General features: G+C 35.5%; 1 protein-coding gene across 2 annotated transcripts in view; it reads right to left on the bottom strand.

Annotated features, from left to right (window-relative positions):
• Positions 1-23510, bottom strand: part of dok6 (docking protein 6) — an 83882-nt gene that overhangs the window by 19818 nt on the left and 40554 nt on the right. The window contains exons 2-7 of one of the 2 annotated variants that reach the window (XM_084103410.1): positions 23093-23200; positions 16700-16814; positions 10909-11028; positions 4308-4497; positions 3876-4014; positions 2015-2123 (exon numbers count right to left, since the gene is read on the bottom strand). In XM_084103410.1, the coding sequence (XP_083959536.1) occupies positions 2015-2123; positions 3876-4014; positions 4308-4497; positions 10909-11028; positions 16700-16814; positions 23093-23200 (781 nt within the window). The remainder of the gene's footprint in view (positions 1-2014; positions 2124-3875; positions 4015-4307; positions 4498-10908; positions 11029-16699; positions 16815-23092; positions 23201-23510) is intronic. The other variant, XM_084103411.1, reaches the window with a different exon arrangement.

The raw sequence follows: 23510 nt of genomic DNA, 5'->3' as shown, positions 1-23510 counted from the left end.
TGGAAAGAGCTTGGAAAACTGCAATAATACACAAGTGTTTAAATCAGGTGATCGCATGGCTAGTATCAATTATAGACCAATTAGTATCCTGCAGAAAAATTTATTTTTGAACAGATACTATATCACATTTGAATAGTACTCCATTCTCATTACATCCGATGCAATTTGGGTTTCGAAAGTCATTCTACAAAACTGAAAATCATTGTACAGAAACTGCTAATTGTTTTCTTTTAGAAAATATAAAATCTAAATTGGACCAAGGAGGTGTGGTGGGAGCTGTCTATCTAGATTTAAAGCAAGGTTTTGATAAGTTATCAAATTATAATTTCTCACGAGAGGTAATTAAATGGATAAGATCATACCTTGCTGATACTAAACAGTGTGTCTGGGTAGGCCATAAGACTTCACAAATAGTTACTAATTCTGTTGGCGTACCTCAAGGTTCAATATTGGGTCCTTTGTTATTCAGTTTGTTTATTAATTACCTACTTACGTTTGTGCATCTACTGGTAATTGTCACATGTATGCTGATGATATGGTAATATATATGCATGCTAAAAGCAAAAAGCAAGTCGGTTATTAAATTCACGTTTACATCTTAATGTTAGTAAAACTGCATGTATGTTTTTATCAAAGTCTGCAAATACTGTAGAGATCCAGATCCAGATGTTATAGTATCAGTAGTCCATGAGTATAAATGTTTAGGCATATTAATAAATTGACAATTTCCATTTAAAAAACAAGTTTAAGAAACTTGTGAATTAAATTAAATTGAATCTGGTAAATTTGGTACATATTAGAAATAATTTAACCACTGAGGCCTCAAAATTATACAATGCAATGATCTTTTCACATATGAATTACTGCCTTACCAGCTTGACGCAGACAAGGTGGGACTACATTGCAATCAACAGAAAGACTTTTTAAACTAGGAAAATATAATTATATTTGCAGATATTTTACTTGTGTATAAACTTTTGTACGGCATGGCCTCACCTCCACTTAATGACTTTATTAGACAAAATCCTAACTCATCTACTAGAACCACTACTAGAGGGGATTGTACAATAACACACAGTAGAAGTGCTTTCGGGCAGTGAGCCTTTTCCTACAGAGCTCCACATACCTGGAATACTATACCTACATAATTAAGAAATATTACATCTTTTTCTACATTGATAAAACAAACAGTGGTTATTGGATAATCAAACATGCCTTCATAATTTGGTGTAGTGGCATGTTTCTGTCTCCTTATTTAAAGTAATTTTGTGTTAATATGCTCTGGTTATGGCTATGTTTGCTGGAATGTGTTTTTACATGATTTTTTATGTACATTAACCTGCCAGGTACTACAGATGAAAATTAGCCTGTATGGCTAAATCTGGCACACTTACATCATGGACTTGAGTGCTCATCATGTTAATTAATGTGCATTGTTTATTTTAAAGAATAAAGAATAAATGTGACGTAAGCATATTTCACTTTAAAATGCAGTATGAATTGATTTGCTGGCATAACAGGAGAGACATCAAAATGTTTTAATAAACAAATACAGTAAGGTTTTGCAGACACAATTGTTTTAATAAGATGAATTCATGTTCATCAGCTACTTTATGCAAATCCGCTCCCTATGCGGAACACAGCTTTACTGGTAATTCAGAATCACTATGGAAACCTTCCATGCTTAATTTATGTTCACTTAAAGTATTGAATTAAATCCACCAGTCTGATTCCCAGCTAGACTAATGCAGCACCACATTCAAACCGTCTTACAAAACACTACTGGAGAAAGGGCAGCGGGATGTAAAAGAGCACGGAAATGTGTTGCCATATTATTGCTTTGCTCAATCGCCAGATTGATTTACTTTACCCAAGTGAAAGGGCCAGTGTTGCTCACTGATTTATAAATGTACCAAATGGAGCTTCAGATGAAATCGTCACCCTCGTAAGTACGGCGAACATTTAAAGATGCTGTTTTAACTGAGCTGTGGAGTGGGAAAGAGCTCCGTCTTACCTTGGTAATTGCAGATGTCTCCCACGCTGTTCTGACGCGTGATGTGGTGCCAGTAAGCGCTTCGCGGGAGAGATATCGACTTTGTTAATGTGCTCTCGTTTGAAAGAGTCTGTGAGGCAGAGCAGAAAATCATTGGGTTACATTGCTTATATTTCCAGTCAAATTACTCGGAAAGGCCCTACACTGAGAGGATTTCAAAGACCGAGGCTCGCAGTAAACAGCATTAGGCTGTTTTGATCATTACAGATGACAGGTGGAGTGTGATGTCATTACAGCCTTTTATTGTAGCATTTTAAGAGAATTTCGTAATTCGAACAAATAATACTCGTGGCGGGACTCTAGATCAAGATTTCAGAGCGAGCAGCATTTTTTGGCAGGGGTCCTGAATGCGAGATCTGAACGGAGGGCCATATGGTCAAGTTTTATCAGCCTCCACTGAAGGCCTTAGAGATGACAGCACAGATTCACTGCCAGCCGGATTTAAATAGTGCAGGAAAGACCATCCGCGCCAGGCGACTGAACGATTCATCAACCTCGCTCGCTTCAGGAGGTTACAGAGAAATATCCAAAATGTGCTTTCAGTGATATGCTGACAATAATAATGGCAAGATCACATTTCAAGGCATCACTGTTTAGATGCAGAAAGCTTTGAATGATGAAAACCTCTTCAGGCTGTTATTTCTGTTGTTATCTTGCGTCTCTAATCCATTTACATGTACATATTTGGTACTAGACGCTTTTATCCAAAGCGACTTCAGTTGCAGCTGATTTTTATCAGTATGCGTGTTCTTGGGAATCAAACTCTTGACCTTGATGTTGCTAATAACGTCATGCTTTATCAGTCGAGATATTGGAACACATAAGTGCATCATTTTTGAAGGTATTCGACCAACAGTGTTCTGTGACCTGCGTGCTGTACAAGCAAGGACATGGGAAAACTTAGAGGAATCCTAATCAAGTAGCAAGATGCAATCCTGATCCACATCTGATCTAAGGTATTTTTATTTTATTTTTTAAATGTTGTAGATATATGTAGCATACATGAATCTCTGAAATAATCACATATACAATACCATTCAAAAGTTTGGGGTCAGTAAACTTTTAATGTTTTTTTGGGTTTTTTTTATGTTTTTGAAAGCCTCTTATCTTATTTAAAACAGTAATATTGTGAAATATTATTTCAATTTATTTTATTTTTATATATTTTGAAAAGTGATTTATTCCTGTGATAGCTGAATTTTCAGCATCATCACTCCAGTCTTCAGTGTCACATGATCCTTCAGAAATCATTCTAATATGTTGATTTGGCGCTCAAGAAACATTTCTTATGATCAATGTTAAAAACAGTTGCTTTATTATTTATTTATTTATTTATTTTGGAAACCGTGATGCAGTATTTATTTGAAATAAAAACCTTTTATAACATTTAAAATGTCACTTTTATCAATTTAATATGTCCTTGCTAAATAAAAGTCTTAATTTATTTTAAAAAACAAAATCTTACTGACCTCCAAATTTTGAACAGTAATTAATTTTGAGTATTTAAAAAAATCTTTTGCATTTTCTATTAGGTGATTGAATTCATAGTTTTTCCAGTAACTGTCAAAAGTTAAAAAGATTAGAAGTAATACTCTGCATTTTCTGTGCACATGGAAGGTATTATTATTATTTTAGCAAAATGAATAAAGAACCCCAGAATCCCTCCATTTTGAACACTACAATTAAGACTCATTTGTGAAATATGCTTGTACTAATATTACAGAATAATACACAAAGCAAATTGTTATAAAATACTAAATAAGAAATGCCTTTTCGCTCCAGTGTGCCCTATAGAGTATTGAGATGTGAAGTTTTACTATACCTGTGAGCTCTTCTCCATCTCCATCATCATGCGTTCATGTTGCTCGGCGATGGACAGTGTGGCAGAATGAACTCTCTGATAGATCATCTCACCTTCTCTGGTCTGGAACGTGAACAAACCCTCCCCTGTATCACACATCCTGTAAAAGCAAAACACACATGCACACACACACACACACACACACACACACACCCCTAAGCATTATTGCTTCTATTAGATTGCAGTACACTCGCACACTTGTTGTAATAGGCTGAACAGTAGGAGTACACTTTAAGGGCAGCCTGTAAGGGAAAGCTTATGTTAAATGTGGAGCACCTTCATGAATCAGCGAATCAATATGCAGAGCAGCAGAATCAGGACTATTGGATTTAGGATGAAAACATCTTCTCAGACAAAAGCACACCCAACTAGAATCGAATGGCGTTCACACACCTCCCGGACTCAAATGTGAACCAGGTTGAGTCTCTGCCGTATCTCCTCAGGGAGTTGAGCGGCCACATCACCAGCTTGACTCTGGCATTATGGACGTCCCAAAGGTAGATGTTTTCATGGGTGATCTGCATTGTGCACTCTCCATATATGTCCAGGTTTGGGGTAGGCATCAAGTAAACATTAAATCTCTCTGGAAAAAAAATAAAAATAATTAAAAGTCATAAGTACTGCAGATTGGGGGTTTGTTTAGATAACAAAAAAAAGAAAAAGAAAATAAACACAATTAAAAGCAAATAATGTTACAAGACTGGATGTTTGTTGATTTGATTGATAAATAAATAAATAAATAAATAAATAAACAAACAAACAAACAATTAATGTTTTACTTATTACAAAAACAAAAACTTAACAAAACTTCAATTGATCTTATACAAAAGGATTTATATATACGTTTGAATTATTATACATTATAACAACATGCAAATAATGTGACCAGACTGGGGATTAAAATTTGTTGATTATAAATAAAAATAAAATAAATCATTACAACCATTAAAATATACATTTTAGACAAAAATTTAAATTGTAATACAATTAAAATTAAATAAATAAAAAAATAATTAAAAATTAATTAAAAATTAAAAAAAGAACACTTCTTTTGATCTTATAAAAAGGATTTATATACGTTTGAATTATTTTGCATTAACAACATGCAAATAAATCGACAAGACTGGGGGATTGTTGATTTGATAAAAAATTATGTATAATAAATTGAATAAATGAATAAATTAATAAAACAAACAATTAAAGCCATTAAAATATTAGTTTTAGACTTAAAAAAATAATTTGATATTATAAAAAGGGTTTATATATGTTTTAATAATTTTGCATTAACAGCATGCAAATAATGTGACAAGACTGGGGGTTTGTTGATAAAAAAAAAAATGAAAACCATTTAAATAGAATACTTAATTTCCTCTTATAAAAAGGATTCATATATACGCTTTAATTATTTTGCAATAACCACATGCAAATAATGTGACAAGATTATAATACATTATATGTATTATATAATATTATACATTTTATATTATATAATATATAATGTAATATATTTATCGAAATTGTGTTCACAGCTCATTTTACTTCCATTAGTATTACCAAGTAAAACAGGATATTTAATGCAAAAAAACCTGACTTTTTTTATTGACTTTTTTTTCATTGGGAATTGATTAAATCACTAAAAGTGGGCGTTATATGCCAGAATGGAGCCATGAAGCTGAAGCTGAAGGGGTTGTCAAAAAAATGTTGGACTATTTTTGCAGAAATGTTGTTTAATCTATTTAGCTACAAGCACAGATGAAGCTCACCCAACAAACCTAGGGATTTATATTAAGCAGGTTGACAAAACTTAAGTGGTTTAAGTAAATGACTCATAGAAGTCCATCATGATTTGTGAGGAAGAAAATTCATAACAGGGTAAACAGTTTCTTCAACAGATATGAAAAGGTTGCCGACTGCTGTTTGATTGACATTTCTTTTAATAATAATTACATTTGGTAAAAAAAAAAAAAAAAGGCCAACCACTGTGGCGGTACAGTCCATTCAGCTGTCATATTTACAGACATCTAAAACAGCTTGGGTAAATGCAGCTTTTATTTGCGCAGCTGACAGATTCTGCTCTGCCTAAAGATGACAGAGAATTAAAGGGTACGGCTGGAGAGCGAGAGAACATCTTAACAGAGCCATCTAGCATGATTATTATTTTTCCCTTCTTGCAGATGCAGCTCTTGCAGTGCACAAAGGTCAACAGATTGTTGCCATAGAGCCGCAGTGGAGCCAACCGTGGCTGGAGTAACCACACCATCTCAATTAGCTTCAAAAAGACAAGGGTGCACTTCATAATCCAAATTAATAGTGCCTAATTATACCTAATGCTTCAAAATAAGCTATGTGTCTCTCCGGAGGAAGAGGCAATGTAATGTGGGGTCTATTTTAGGGATTGTGAAAATTAACTCTGATTTAATTATCGCAGCCCGCCGTTAGAGGGTCTAATTGAAGCGCAAAATGGCAAACTATCTGCTCGTTATTCCTCAGCTGTCGAATAGCGCAGAAACGATCATTTCGCTGACCTCCAGCTGATATAATCATATACACATTGCGCTCTCGTTATGAAAACAAATCAATATTTGCCTGTCATTTGATTGAAAAAAAACGTGACGATCACGACACGGTGTCTGACGCAGCGTAATGCTTCAATGCTTCAGCGGCACTAGGAGATGAACTGATATTGATTTTCGGAATTATGCTTAAAAAACACTCACATAAACACAGACACAACTCTGACCATCTCAGAATGAGATGGTCTGATCTTAGAGGAGATGAAGTTGCTTTTAAGCAGTGGAACATAAAAGGAAGATATTTTGAAGAATGTTGGTTACCAAACTGTTTTGGTTACCATTGACTTCCATTGTATGGAAAAAATAGACATTAGACAAATAGACATTTCTCAAAATATCTTATTTTATGTTCTACGGAAGAAAGTCATACGGGTTTGAAACGACATGAGGGTAAGTAAATGAAGTTTCACTCATTTTTATCCCATTAATCTCATCCCATTACTTATGCAATTGTAAATGCAGTGTAAATGCATTCATGCCACCTCTGAACTGCAATAAATAGTCTTTAAATGTATCTAGATACCAATTCAGATGCAGCTTAAAAAAAAAAAAAAAAACATAACCGTTGTAGCCTAAAAGTTTACGTGTAATAACATGTTGAATCAAATAAAATATTTCTTTTTAAAGCTACTTTTGTCTATTTCATGCTTCTCATTTAACACATTAATGACTTTAAATTACCTTTTGGGGGTAATTTCTCAGCCAAATGTGATGTGCGATTAAGTATATTAATTAATCGGCATATCATGTAATTAGTTCGATAAAAATTGTAATTGCTTGACAGCCCTTATGATAATAATTTTAATGATAATTTTATTTATAATATATATATATATATATATATATATATATATATATATATATATATATATATATATATATATACACATATACATACACATATATACATATATGCACATACAGTGAGGAAAATAAGTATTTGAACACCCTGCTATTTTGCAAGTTCTCCCACTTAGAAATCATGGAGGGGTCTGAAATTGTCATCATAGGTGCATGTCCACTGTGAGAGACATAATCTAAAAAAAAACAATCCAGAAATCACAATGTATGATTTTTTAACTATTTATTTGTATGATACAGCTGCAAATAAGTATTTGAACACCTGAGAAAATCAATGTTAATATTTGGTACAGTAGCCTTTGTTTGCAATTACAGAGGTCAAACGTTTCCTGTAGTTTTTCACCAGGTTTGCACACACTGCAGGAGGGATTTTGGCCCACTCCTCCACACAGATCTTCTCTAGATCAGTCAGGTTTCTGGGCTGTCGCTGAGAAACACGGAGTTTGAGCTCCCTCCAAAGATTCTCTATTGGTGTCATGATTCTGCCATCTAGTCATTGTCATTCTTTAATTCTTGAGGCAGGATCATGACAGACCCATGTTTTGTGTGCAAGCACATGGCCTTTTGTTTGGGCCATGTGCTTGTGTTGTCTCGTTCCTCGCCCCGCCCCCTTGTTATCCTCGTTTAGTCATCATTGCTTTACCCTTGTCACCTGTTTCCCTCATTAGTTTTTCCCTATTTAATCCCCTCGTGTTTGCTGTCCTGGGCTGGTTCATTGTCATTCATTGTGTGAAACAATCTGTGAGTAACCTGTTGAAAGTCTTGTCTAGAAAGAAGAGTTTGATCCTGTCTTAGCGGTTAGTTTTTTGTCTGAGTCTGAGTCCAGTCTTGTCAGTCCAAATTAGTCTATCCTGTCTTGTTTTGCCCCCTCGTGGGTTTTGTTTTCCTGTTTATTCTGTCTAGTTGTATCAATAAACCGTGTATATTGCATACTGTCTGCATTTGGGTTCATCTCCTCCACATCCACATAACAATTGGGTTTAGGTCTGGAGACTGGCTAGGCCACGCCAGAACCTTGATATGCTTCTTACAGAGCCACTCCTTGGTTATCCTGGCTGTGTGCTTCGGGTCATTGTCATGTTGGAAGACCCAGCCTCGACCCATCTTCAATGCTCTAACTGAGGGAAGGAGGTTGTTCCCCAAAATCTCGCAATACATGGCCCCGGTCATCCTCTCCTTAATACAGTGCAGTCGCCCTGTCCCATGTGCAGAAAAACACCCCCAAAGCATGATGCTACCAGCCCCATGCTTCACAGTAGGGATGGTGTTCTTGGGATGGTACTCATCATTCTTCTTCCTCCAAACACGTTTAGTGGAATTATGACCAAAAAGTTCTATTTTGGTCTCATCTGACCACATGACTTTCTCCCATGACTCCTCTGGATCATCCAAATGGTCATTGGCAATCTTAAGACGGGCCTTGACATGTGCTGGTTTAAGCAGGGGAACTTTTCGCGCCATGCATGATTTCAAACCATGACGTCTTAGTGTATTACCAACAGTAACCTTGGAAACGGTGGTCCCAGCTCTTTTCAGGTCATTGACCAGCTCCTCCCATGTAGTTCTGGGCTGATTTCTCACCTTTCTTAGGATCATTGAGACCCCACGAGGTGAGATCTTGCATGGAGCCCCAGTCCAAGGGAGACTGATAGTCATGTTTAGCGTCTTCCATTTTCTAATGATTGCTCCAACAGTGGACCTTTTTTCACCAAGCTGCTTGGCAATTTCCCCGTAGCCCTTTCCAGCCTTGTGGAGGTGTACAATTTTGTCTCTAGTGTCTTTGGACAGCTCTTTGGTCTTGGCCATGTTAGTAGTTGGATTCTTACTGATTGTATGGGGTGGACAGGTGTCTTTATGCAGCTAACGACCTCAAACAGGTGCATCTAATTTAGGATAATAAATGGAGTGGAGGTGGACATTTTAAAGGCAGACTAACAGGTCTTTGAGGGTCAGAATTCTAGCTGATAGACAGGTGTTCAAATACTTATTTGCAGCTGTATCATACAAATAAATAGTTTAAAAATCATATATTGTGATTTCTGGATTTTTTTTTTTAGATTATGTCTCTCACAGTGGACATGCACCTACGATGACAATTTCAGACCCCTCCATGATTTCCAAGTGGGAGAACTTGCAAAATAGCAGGGTGTTCAAATACTTATTTTCCTCACTGTACATACATACATACATACATACATACATACATACATACATACATGCATACATACATGCATGCATACGCTTTCGTTTCTGCTTTGAAAGCCGCAAGACCACGCAGAACGGTGAGAGAATCAGGAATGGTGAGAGAACATTGTGCTTGGTATGTTTTTTTTTATCTTCAAACTAAACTTGGGCCTTCAGCAGACAAAGTTTAAATCCCGTCTGTTCAAGATCTTTATTGTCACTTGGTACAATGAAATTCTTATTTTGTTTACCCCTCACGATAGAGATGGGGTAGAAGTGGAACAGACAATAAAACTACAAAGACATTTGATATAAAAGAAAATACAGGAATATGTATAAAAATATCAAAAACTGGCTAGTGCGCTTCCCATAATGTTTACGCATTAGGTCAGTGTAGGCGGTCTTCTGTGGATGTTCGGACGCATTTGATCACATGAGCATTTACACTATGAAAGTCAAATGAATTTTCCACTACTGTTCCTCTGGACAAGCTCAAAATGTTTTACACCTTTATTTAAACTTGGCTATCCATTAAAAAACATGCCAACATGTTTTGGCCTCTGTGGCCTTCTTCAGGGCAAATTCAAAATTTTGAATGTTGGCATGTTTTTTAATGGATAGCCAAGTTTAAATAAAGGCTTTTTGAACTTATATTCCTTTTGAGTGACTCAGAACTACTGTTTATTTGGGAAACATCTTGGATCTCCAAGCTGAAGAGCACCAGAGGAACACACCTCTCAATACCCAAGTAGCACTCCTAGTAACTCGTTTGTGGATGTTTTACACCTTTTTTTCATCTTAATACCAGGTGTAAATAGGGCCTAATAATTGCTGGCTGCTAAGAGCATGAAACATCAAATGAAACATGCAATGTAATGTTCCTTAAAACATTGTTCATTTTTGTACAATGAACAGTTTTGGGCGTCACTTGATCTCCAATGTAAAATCTGGGTCCGAAAGCAAAACCAGTTTAGAACCACGGCTTTAAAATGTAACTTTAAATTTAAAACACTGCCATTCACTCTAGAAGAAAACAAATTGAATTCACTAAAGATTCTCACTCATTCTCTTAAGTGAATTGTTTTTTTTGTTGTGTTTTTTTTTCAGAGGTGCTATACGCATTCATCCAGCTTTCTTCTGCGTCATAATCTCATCCATCTCTATGACAAGCTTCATTATGGGCCGACGCTCTGATGCACGGCAGTACCCATTAGTGCTTAGTAAAGATCCTTGGCCAGAGCAGATCATTTATAAACATGAGAACAGACCTGGAGGGACTGTGTTTAACAAACACATTTGGTCCTTGTAATAGAATCATTTAGGGAGGACAAGAGTAAAAATCACCCAAAAAAGCTGGGCTCTAATTGGATACTGACCGTTCTGTTCCCTCTGCACCCCTGCTGCTAACAAGTCCGGTTCTCCCAGGCTGATGTCATTAAGTCTGCTGCCCAGACACTCCAAACACAATAACTTCCACCACTCTTCAGCCTCCAGCTCTGTGGACACACACATCCATATCATCATGTTTATATGCAAACATACAGGAGCAGCAAACAGGGAACGAGTAGAAGAAAAACGCATTTACACATTCAGCACTAATGCACAAAACAGGCAATTTGCGAAGGCTACACTGGTGATGAATGTTATTTTTCTAGTCATCATCGACCGGCTTAGCCTTTCTATGAATAATTATTGAATGTTTAATGTTACAAGAGATTTGGGTTTTAAAACTAAAATAGCCAGTAGACATGTCCAGAACAGAAGTGACAGACAGACAGGCAAGTTTATAGGTTTGGACACAGTCTAAAAATGTGAGTAAAAACCAGCTGTCAAGTAAGAAAACAGAATCACTGAACATTTTTAGGAAGTGCAATGATGGAAGAAAGAAAGAAATTCATACAGGTTTGCAACAACATGAGGGAAAAGGATGACAGGTTTTCTTTTTTTTTAGGTGAACTTTACTATTTATTACACTTACTCATATATATAAATGGATATTTTATATAGTTATGTTATATACTTTCGGTCAAAAGTTTGGAATAATACGATTTTTTTATGTTTTTGAAAGAAGTCTCTTATGCTCATCAAGGCTGCATTTATTTGATCAAAAATACAGTAAAAACAGTAATATTGTATAATATTATTACAGTTTAAATTAACTGTTTTATTTTAACATGTAATTTATTTCTTTGATGGCCAAGCTGAATTTTTTTGCAGCCATCACTCCAGATTGCTCTCAATAAAATGCTGATTTGGCACTCAATTATTATTATTAGTTATTTTTAATATGGTTTCTTATCATCAATGTTGAACACAGTTTTTGCTGCTTAATATTTTTTGCGATAACCATGATACATTTTTTTTTAATGGACATTTGAAATGGAAATAGAAATCTTTTGTAACATTATAAATGTTTTTAACAGTTATTTTAAATTGTAATAATATTTTATAACAATACTGTTTCACTGTATTTTTTAAATTAAAAATGCAGTCTTGGTGAGCATCACTTCTTGGTGACTTCTTTCAAAAACACACAAAAATCGTAATTCTTCCAAACTGTTAACTGCCAGTGTATAAAGTGATATATTTATAGTTATACACATACATAATGCAGGAGCTTAATGCACAGTAAAAAAAAATATTTATGGATGGCACATTTTCTCAGTTTACACATTACTGGCAGGTGTTGCAATAGTTATTTTGGCCCCTGTGTGCACACAAAAGAAAAACACAAATAGCATTCTGTAGGAGTTGAGCATGTTGAGTAAGCCACTTGCATGCATTTATATGACTTCTTGTTTTTTTTCTTGGCAGTTAGTTTATGGAATTCTTGAAAAGCTCTCAGACTCTGAACAGAATCATTCTAACGAGTAAACCTTGCAAACGAACATCCACTCAAAAGCACCTTTGCATTTAAGCACAATGACACAAAGGGAGAACTAATTATGACTACGGCAACTACAAAATGAGCTCCGTCCACGCCACTCCTCCTTGTGACATGGGTTTGAAAGCTCAACATTATGAGATAAGATTTGTCTAATTATGCGGCAATAGTTCGTGACCTGGTCGAGTTTGTGTATTCAGCGGAGCTTGTTTGAATAACAATGGCTGTTGATGTTTCCCTAAGTATATTTAAGCTGTAGTAATTGAAGCTTAAAATGAATACTGTATGTCTATTCACATTTTAATTTTGCTTGATTGAGTAATGTGAGCAGGCACCATTCAAAATATTCAATCAGAAAAGTAAAAAAAATGACTAGAACTTGTTTCAGTGCCAAATGCATTATAGTACAATAAAATCCTATCAAATGAGTTGTGCACACAGATCCAAAAGCTGGAAATAAAACCACAGTGCCTTGGATTATCTACATCTAAATGTATTCAATCACAAACAAATCATTGTCTACATTGTCTCCTTTTTTATACAAGCTTTTTGTTGGAGTTTTTGCATGGCCTCTCTCCTGAGACGGTGACCTTTAAGTGTGTCTAAATTCAAACACACTTTTGGGCCCACTGAGTGGATAATTGGATAAACAAATACTTCATCAGCATGGCAAACTCTCAAGTGCTCAGGCAGCTATGTGCACAAACACAAAGATGCCCGGTGGAATCACAGCACTTTACAGCACAACATCTTCACATGCTTAATGGTTCACTCGGAGCACAGGGAATGAGAAGAACTACATGATGAATAGTTAGGAGAGAGAAAATGGGTCAGGATGGATGAAAATAGATTAACGTGGCAACATCAAATTGATAATGAAAATAATCATCGATGAATTTCATCGATCTGTAGGGTCTCTGGGCCCTGCATTGAGAAGGTGAAGCCACTTTAAAGCACTGAAAAATGCATTTACATGGGAGGGGAAATTTTAATTACATTTTGCCTGTGAGCATTTTCATTTAGCAAAGTAGAGCATCTTAAAAGCAAGAAAGCAATATTCATTGTTAAACATCAAATTTAAGTTTTAAATTAACATTTACATTTATGCATGTGACCAAACATCTTATAGAAGGTATACCTTTCTTCTTTTTTTTCATGCATTCCCTGAAAACATATTCAAGACCTTGGCATTGCTAATGTCATGCTCTACTGAATTTTTATATTAGGAATATCTACACGTTTGGGGTCAGTAAGATTTGTTAATGTTTTTGAAAGAAATCTAAAATGCTTACCAAGGCTGCATTTATTTGCACAATAGTAATATTGTGAAATATTATTAAAATGGTTTTCTATTTTCAAAGCATCATTAGGATTCTTGAAGTTCAAAAGAACATTTTTTTAAAAAAATCATAACGACCCCAAAACCTTTGAACGGTTTATTATTATACTTATATATTTTAATTTATTTTAGGGCTCATTTGTTTATGGGTGCAAAATGTATACATTATAAAACAATTTAATTTGCATAAAAATCAAAAAAAGGGGGAACTCCAAGTTAAAACTCCCAGAAGAAGGCATGTAGCCGAAACGCGTTGGAGTTTTTTAGAAGGTTAATTTGACCAAGCCATAATAATAAAGGCTTTTTAACTTTTGCAATTGAGAGTGCCTTGGAGTTCCCCCTTTTTTTGATTTTTGGCATTTAATTTCCCATCCAAAGAGCACCTCTATCTTAACCAAACTTTGGAGTCCAGGAAGCGCTCCTCTACCCTTCCTTTTTTCAATTTAATTTGCATATTGAGCAAACATTAAGCAAAATGTGAAATCTTGATTCAAATTAGTTATAAATCACAGCCCTCATAGTCAGACATGATAATTCTAAGAGAGAGAGAGATAGAGAGAGAGAAAGTGAGAGAGAAGAAAAGGGTCAGATCAGCACAAGCATAACCTGACAGACTCAGAGGGAGGTGAGGAAGTGGAAGTGAAGGATCAAGGGAGGTCGAGTCCCTACATGTGGCGGACATGTGAGGGACACGAGCTCCATATGGCCGGAGTTAGTGGGAAAGGGGAAGCTCGAGAGGGGGCGGCTCGTGGACATGTACCTGTGCCAAAATTAAAAGAGCCACAAGGAGAGTTTAGCACACTCACACACGCGCCTGAGGTCCACATTGACACAAAGGTGATTTACTCCCAAGGACAACAAGGTGATCTAATACAGCAGGACACATTACCAACAAACAAGCACAGAAAAGTCTTTGAAAGTGTCACAGATGCAACACTGAAGGACTGAAGACTTCATTTAAACGGCCTCAAGGCAAACCCTTGGTGTACGCCCATATCTCGCACAGCTCTTATGCCCTATGCCCGCACTACCCGTTTCCCATTAATATCCTGGCTCTGAAGGGAGTGGAAGAGAGTCGAGGCAGAGCTGGGGGTGGGGAGGTTATTGTGGTAAATGGATTCAGGAGAACATTCCTCGCCTCCCCCTGGCAGTGCGGAAGACCCCAGAGGTGCTAATGATATCCCAGCGGGTCCACTGTGCTGCTCCCCCTGTGCACATCCACTCCACTGCCTCTCCATCCCGTCTTCCCCTTCTCTCCTTCTCTCTCCTCTCCTATCCTACCTTGGAATTTTGCTCGACAGGAAAATGTGAAGGCAAAGGACAAATTCAGTGCTAGATTAAGACAAGTTTTCTCTTCTTCTGGTCTAATAATGTCTTTGTGACCACATTATTGTGGGTGGAATTCACTAAGAATTATTTGGACCTGCTGTTATTATGGTTTATCAGCACATACTCGCTAAAGAAATGATAAAAGTCAGGTACACTCAAAAAAAGACTGTTCGTGTTTGTCTACACTGCACCATGGATTTATGCCTGGGTATGACGTTCTTTTCAATGATCTGATAAATAACTGCTGCCATGATCACAAGAAAATGTATACAAATGTCTCTTTTTCAATGAAATGCCATTCAATAGTGCTGAGTTTTGCGAATTAGGCTCATTATAAATTATAAATATATTTAAATAAAGCTATTTACATAAAAAGGAGGTGTTTTCTGATGTGAATGACGTCATTTAAATACTCATTATTAAGCATTTTATCTGTGCATTTAGTACTACGTTAAAAAAGATGCAGGTTATCGGTTCAAAATATGATGTGGAAAAGCGGATAAAGCATATTTATCCATTTACATTTATTCATTCATACAGCGCATGTGTATTTAAAATGCCATAGGAGCTATACGCTATTTTTCAATTTTTTTATCGTTCAAGTTTATTTAATGTTTTGTCTCTTATGCTTGTCTTGTCTCTTTTCAGCATCATTACTCCAGTCTTCAGTGTCACATGATCCTTCAGAAATCATAATCTAATATTCTGATTTGCTGCTTGAGGAACATTTCTTATTATTATCAATGTAGAAAACAGTTGTCTGCTTAATAATTTTGAGGAAACTGTGATCAAAAGAATAGCATTTATTTGAAATAGAAATAATTTGTAATATTGTCTTTCCTGTCACTTTTGATCAATTTAAAGAGCCCTTACTAAATAAAACCATTAATTTCTTTAAAAAAAAAAATAAAATAAAAAAGTTATATCGACCCCAAACTAAAAATTTCTCTCAAACAAACAAAATGTTACATTTAATTAGGGATAATCATGCTTTATTCGGCCCGGTAAAATGACGATTGTGGTAAACCCCAGAACTGAATATTAAAACTATTTTAAAATCATTTCGCAACCAAGTTAGTGCTAACTCATCTTTGTATTCTGGATGTATTTTTTCCCCCTGCGAGAACACTTTGATCAGTTTTGACATTGCCATCTTTCCACTACAATATTTTCAGTGTGAAAGGAGGGAAAACACATGGGAAAAGACACTTTCTGCTGCCAAGCTAATGGTGAGTAAAGCATCTCATTCATATTTCAAATGCGTGTTTGTGTTTTAAGCCTTACTTTTGTTGTTTTGTTTTCTAACTGCTGATCTGTCTGTTGCCTTTGGCTATATTCATTCTCTTAGACACAAGCTAGACACAGTTTAAATAAAAAAATCCCTGTATATCCCAATGGGCTCTTCTAACACTTACCGTACTAGCCTTAATGTTTTGCAGCACCTTCTCCAGTTTCAAGGTATAAATGGAATAACTCAAAGAATAAACGATTATCTCTGATATGTGAAAACCAATACTTGCGCATCTTGAAATATATATATATATATATGAAGTCATTTTGGATACAATCCAGCACTACAACAAATACTTTTCTCATAGTTGGAGACAATGCTTACCTGACTCACAGGCAAATGTCTTTGACGTCTCATCACAGAAAATAATTGCCACTGCGTGTTTCTTGGTCTCTCGTGGCATTCGCGTAATGTTCTTAATGTTGTGGAGCTCAGTAATCTGCAGAAGAAAAAGACAAAACTCATTACCAAAATTAACAAACTCAGGAGGAGGAGGAAACGAAGAAAGGAGGATGACATTGAGGTAATGTAGTCACTGTTATCTGAAAATGAAATGATTTGAAATTACTGCTGTGCCTGGATTTATGGAGCAATGGAGATGAGAGTTAATGCTTGCCCTCTCTATTGTCACACTAATGACCAAACACCAAAGAGCAGTTGGACATTGGAAATTTTAAATAAATCTTAATGTTCATAATATTTCTATACGTTCAAGTACGTTTTAGACAGGGTTACATCAACCTTGGTTCATTGTGAAAACGTGCCGCGGTTTCTTGTACAATACTAGGTTGTGACCTCAAAAAACGTACTTTAGTGCATGATTTGTACATTTATACATTTTGACATTGCACTTGTAATGCAGAGTGCTAGGATTGGAGTCCCTTGAAACAAGATTTACCATAAAAGAGCTCAATGACTTTTAGAAGCAGCAAAAATGGCATTGTTGCATCAGCAAATCGTTAACGCTATTGTTCGGTTTACAGTAGTGTTTAGTGTAGGTGGTGTGTAGGGCTTGACATTAACTTTTTTTGCTCACCACACTGTGGCTAGTGGTTTTCCAAAGTTACTAGCCACTCAGCATTTTCACTGGCCACAATTATGACATCGATACCATGGGGGAAAAATGCCATATATATATATTTTTTATTATTTCATAATTTGGCAGCATGTATATTAGGCTACTGTCACTTTAAGTCCTGACACACAGATATACACAAGCATTTTCTTCCTCAACATATGTTCACTTAAAACATAACTGACTATATTTATGTGAATACTCACCAAGATCGGTTTTTGACATTATTTTGTGTCTATTTGACTGTTTAAGTCCAATAAGCAGTAAAAAAAGAACTCAATTTAGTACTTAGAGGCGACTTTATGTGTGAGCACAAATCTGCAGGAACGAGTAAAATTATATGCACTCCCATGTCGAAATTCAAGCCCTGTAACACCAACAATATTCATCCAGAGCAAATGAAACGAGTGAGTGAAGGGAGGCAGGTTTGTGTTTCAACTCGTTGTCGGAGAAATGAAAGAGCGAGAAAGTGCAGCTGGTATCATGTATGTATTCTGCAGAAAATGAGTATTGGTAGCGATCCAGATATGTATCGATAAGTATCGAAAAATGTATATTTTTGACAACTCTACATTGCACTTAGTTTATTATTTCAGATGCCTTTTTAAAAGACTACAATTGAAAAATGTAGCCTATTATATATAAAATTCAACCTGCTAAAGTGGCTAGTAGGAGTGACTGCATTACACGCCACTGCTGACGGGTGTTAATGTCAAGCCCTGGTGGAATGTTATTTTAGAGATAGAGCATCAACCTTTTAGTGCCGCTGACTGGACATTTCACATTGAAAGTGTTGCAAAACGTGCAAGACGCAATGTAATATAATTTTGCAGAAATGTAACCACAGACACTTTTTTTCTCAATGAGGGTTACACAGACACATATTTCTTCATCCAATGCTTTATTATACTTAAAGAGATCGGAAAATGGCCTCAAGATGACTTAAAATTATTTAAAATAAGACAAAACAATCAGTAAAATAAGCCAAAACAATTAAAAATCAAGATGCTTCATATTTTAATTCACCCATCAGCATTTTAAGCCTAATCTTAAAAGTGTGATTTCTATAAAGTATGTAGTATTTTATATCTTACAACTAGATGGGCATTTTTATAATGAATATACTTTTTTAGTCAAGCCAAGCTCTAAAATAATCGATGAGGTAGAAATTGTGCAAGTAAAAATATTTGTAAAAATCCATATCCTTATCACGAAAAACTGTGAAAATCATGGGACCTTTGAATAATTGTTTTGGATAATGGTGGTTCCTGGAGTAAAAAATTTTGGGAGCCACTGATCTAGAAACAAAACACAAAAAACATAAGAAATGTTCTTGCAAATTGGTTTCATCCAGTAGACTAAATAAGGAAGATAATGGGATAATTAGCGATGTGACTAAGCTGTCACCATACTGCAATTAGAAAGAATGAATGCTGATATTGTTTTGTGATTGCTTGCGCTTTAATAAATTAAGCTAGCAGGGATGTGAATTTGAATAAGATTTTTCATCCATGATTTAAAATATTTTCACATCCATGACAAACACTATTACCTCAGAGAAAAGCAGCCTCCTTACTGACAGTACAAAATAAGCAGTCTATATTTAAAATGCTCTTCAGGGACATTTCACTTCATCTTCTAGCATCACACCCCTCAAAAAAAAAAAAAAAAAAAAAAAAACCCAAACACCTTACACAAAGTTTACCAACACTTCTTCCGAGCTCTGTTAAAATAGTTAAAATGTAGTCGAGACAGCAGACGCTACACCTCACCTCTCAGCATAGCCGGTGGCATTTCTTGATTTGAGAGTATATGCTTTGCCTGTGGCAACAGGTAAGGTGTTTGAATCTGAATGTGTTTGTGTTGTGCTTGAGTGTGGGTTCAAGGTATTTCAGTCTGATGAAGGGTTTGCTCAAGCCAAGGCTTTGAAAGAACTTCTCCAGCTTGAGAGCATCACAGTGAATGGATGATGCGAAAATAAGAAATGTTACTTTGCCAACTTGCTGAAATAAGTTGAAGTACTGAAATAAAAATAAATTAAAGGAGCTGTATGTAAGAAATGTATTTCAATTAATCATAAAATGGCCCTGATATGTCACTAGACATTAAGAAATCATGTTCATTTCAAATACTTATATCACTGACAACAGTAGTACGGCCAGGATATTGTCATTTAAAAAGTGAAGTTGCAGCCCTCAACTGATGTTGATGTCATCTTGTGTTTTGGCCTGAAGCGCCACCCTCCACCTATCTACCAATCACGAAGTCAGTAGTGTTTCGGCATCCGGGTTGCCAGCTCAGCTCTAGTTACCACAGCTGCAGCTACAAACGTTCCTGCTGGATCCTGCAGCCTATCTGGCAACCTCGAGTCAGGGGGGAGGGGGAGGGGATACACCGCTCTACAGTAATTTGAAAGTGATTGCAGTACCAGTTTTGGCCACAATCTTACATACGGCTCCTTTAAAGCTAAATAGAGCTATAAAAAATTAAGAATAAAAATGGCAAAAAATGATTAAAAATGAATTTAAAATTAAATAAAAACTGAAAATATTAAAACAAAAAACAATGTAAAATAGTAATACTATGGTGCATAAATAATACTAAAATTACACTGTTAAATAAATTGATGCTATTAATCAAGTTTTTCATGTTTTCTTATAGATATTTGAAGTCTTCCAATAAAGCGTGTATTAACCAGAAGATGAATCTCTCACCTAAACGCCACACATTTAGTCAGAAACAGTTTTGTCAAAAAGTGTTATGCACTAGCTGCAGATATTCATGATGTCCATTTAAAAAAAAAAAAACAGAATATTGCTTTAAAAAACATAAGGTTGCATTCAATTAATTAATCTCTTAATTTTCAAATGATTGTCAAAAACACCCAGTTTTGTTTACACAAAAATTGTTGACACACACACACAAGTACTGTCCCCCTGTTCTTAACATACACATAAATTGTAAGAATATGACTAATACTGATAAATAAACAGTAGGCCTATGAGGTTAAGCTATTAAATATCAGTCACAATGTTGGTGTGAGCCACCACAGTTATTTAAAAATATACAAAATAACCCAAAGTGAAAGGTTATGGAAAAAACAGTTACCATGGTGAATACACAGTACTAACAAGAACTGTTAATGGAACATGGAAACTGCTCCTGATGAATAGAATGAACTTCATACCTGCATGCAAACTTGCAAACCATTCTCAGCTAACACATGACGTACCAGTAACGTGATTTATTGGCATTTTACTTTTATTTTGTGACTTACTAATTTACAACGTAACGACGTTGCACGCTCGTACTTTCTTTTGCGCTTTATATATATAGTGAAGCGATATACAGCACACGCTGCCGCATTTACGCGTGCAAGTGAAGAGTAATCGTAATTGCGGTTAGAAATTCGATTAATAGTGCAGCCCTAAAATAAATAATCCATTATTTATTGGCTTTAATATATTGGCCAAATGTTCTTATCGGGCCAATAACGATAACATTAAAAATGAACATATATCGGCCGAAACCTAGATGGTGGCCGATATATTGTGCATCCCTAATGTTAAGATCAGATGTATCTATTATTATTAAATAATAGATATACCTATTGATTAAAAATGTATTACATACATAATACACTAATCCAATTGAGCACATACTATATCAACGAGTTCAAATCGGAATATCATGAACATCAAATATGAACAAAATGGGACTTAAAGTATGTCAAGTATACATCAGGTATAATAGAAAATTAGCTTAACCATTGTATCTTTAAATCTTCAATAGCAAAAAAAAAACAACTGAACTAGTGCAGAGACATCAGAGTTACACCTACACCAGATCTGCCTGTTACAGCGTCTTCATCACACATACTGAAAAGCCGGGCTGTTGCTTTGTACCACATTCACTCATCTCCCTCATGTCTAATGTGTAATCTTATTAGCGGGCTTGTTAGAGCTGATAAAGGCACGTTCCCACAATGCAGCGACATCAAACCGCGGTGTCACGGCCCTAATCTACAACCGCATCTGTGCTCATTATTCTAGAATGTTCTGCATGTTCGCCGCATAAGATCATCAGCCATCGCCCTGATAATGAGCCCTAATTGGAATATTTTCAAAAGGGCTTGAGGACAGGAAAGGGATGTAATGCTCGAAATTATTCACTTTAAAAGAGGGTCTGGTTCCTGGGCGGAAACCTGGTGCAATTGCAAAATGCCCTTTATGGATTTTAATTTGGCTATATACGTTATAAAACTAATTCTGATACTGCAATTAGGAAAAAAATTCTGATAATTAGAAAAAAAACAATCTCAAATTCTCTGATGGGAATTTAGGTAGACTATAAAAATGGTCTAAAACTATCAGGCATGATCAAATAACCATTCAAAAGTTTGGGCTCAGTATATTTTTTTTTTAAGGAATTAATATTTAATTCAGCAAATATGCATTAAATTCAAAAGTGACAGTAAAGACATTTACAATATTACAAAAGACTTTATCTCAAATCAACATTTTTTTTTTTTTTTTTTATGTCTCTTGAGCAGCATATTATTATCAGAATGATTTCTGAAGGATCATGTGACACTGCAAGACTGGAGTAATGATTCTGAAAATTCAGCTTTACATCACAGAAATAAATTACATTTTAAAATATATTCAATTAGAAAACTGTTATTTTAAACAGTAATAATATTTAACAATATTAATGTTTTACAGTATTTTTGATCAAATAAATACAAATAAAATAATAAATATATTTGCATTTTCATCTAAATAATACTGTAAGTGATGTCCAAACTAGGAAACGTGACCTTCACCCTTAAAATATTTTATAAACCCTTTTTTTTTTTTTTGATTTTGAAAGCATATTGCAAGGTTAAGCTTGGAGTCAAGGGTTTTATTTGTGATAATGCATGATGCCAAATTGTGCGGAAATAATATTTGACAAGGCTGCCATACAAAGAAATAATGAATACATGCAAAAACATCCATGTTCTTCCCTCATATTTAAAAAATATACAATCATTTCTTAATATTTTGATGGTTTGATCAAACTTGTAGGGTCATTAAAAGCAAAGATGGATGGATGGATGGATGGATGGATGGATGGATGGATGGATGGATGGATGGATGGATGGATGGATGGATGGATGGATGGATGGATGGATGGATGGATGGATGGATGGATGGATGGATGGATGGATGGATGGATGGATGGACAACACTCTGACCAACACTCCACAGAGAACACATCATATTATCAACTGACACAACACAAATAAAAAGACATGTGCTTATGTTTACACCTTTAACCTGAGCTACTGTCAGCTCCAAAAGTATCACACAGCGATCGCTCCGGAATGCCTATGACCCCTGCTAACTAAATAATTAGACTCAGAGATTCTTTCCCGGCATGAACCCTTGAGCCAGAGCCCTCACTGTCAGAGGAACTTCTCAAAAGGGACGCTGTGCAAATAAATGATGCAGGTAATGAATAGAGCTATCCTTGAGCCTGGAATGAACTGAGGGTGCATGTTAAACAGAATGGACCCAATGTGGCTCTTAATTTAGTGATTTGTAAACGTGATCAAAATGAAGTTTTCAATCAAGATGAAACAAGGAAGTCACATTTACCTTGTGAAAGCTTCTGAAGTAAGCAGCTTTTTCATCCGGATATTTCTCTAATCGCCGTGGTCCTTTACTGGACGCCTTCTTGAATACAAGCCAGCATCTTCTGAAGATCTGTTACAGAAAGATGCATTTGTATTTACTGCAATGTACCGCAAAACAACAAATCATAATTCTAATAAATAAAAAAAATCTAATTAAATCAAAAATCTGCATTACGTGACAAGCCGAATTACAAGAACAATACTATGTGTACCATCTATTATTGTATTATTTAAATATAAACTATTTATAAAAAATGCACGTTTAAATAATATAATAAATATAGACAGCACACACACACACGTAACTTATTACTGTAATATGCTGTAATACAGACAGCACACACATACATGGAGCTAGAATTGTGTCTTTATTACATGTG

This window comes from Abramis brama, assembly GCF_963993115.1.
Source record: "Abramis brama genome assembly, chromosome: 24".
NCBI classification, from domain to species: domain Eukaryota; kingdom Metazoa; phylum Chordata; class Actinopteri; order Cypriniformes; family Leuciscidae; genus Abramis; species Abramis brama.
This window is presented reverse-complemented; position numbering and strand designations above follow the sequence as displayed.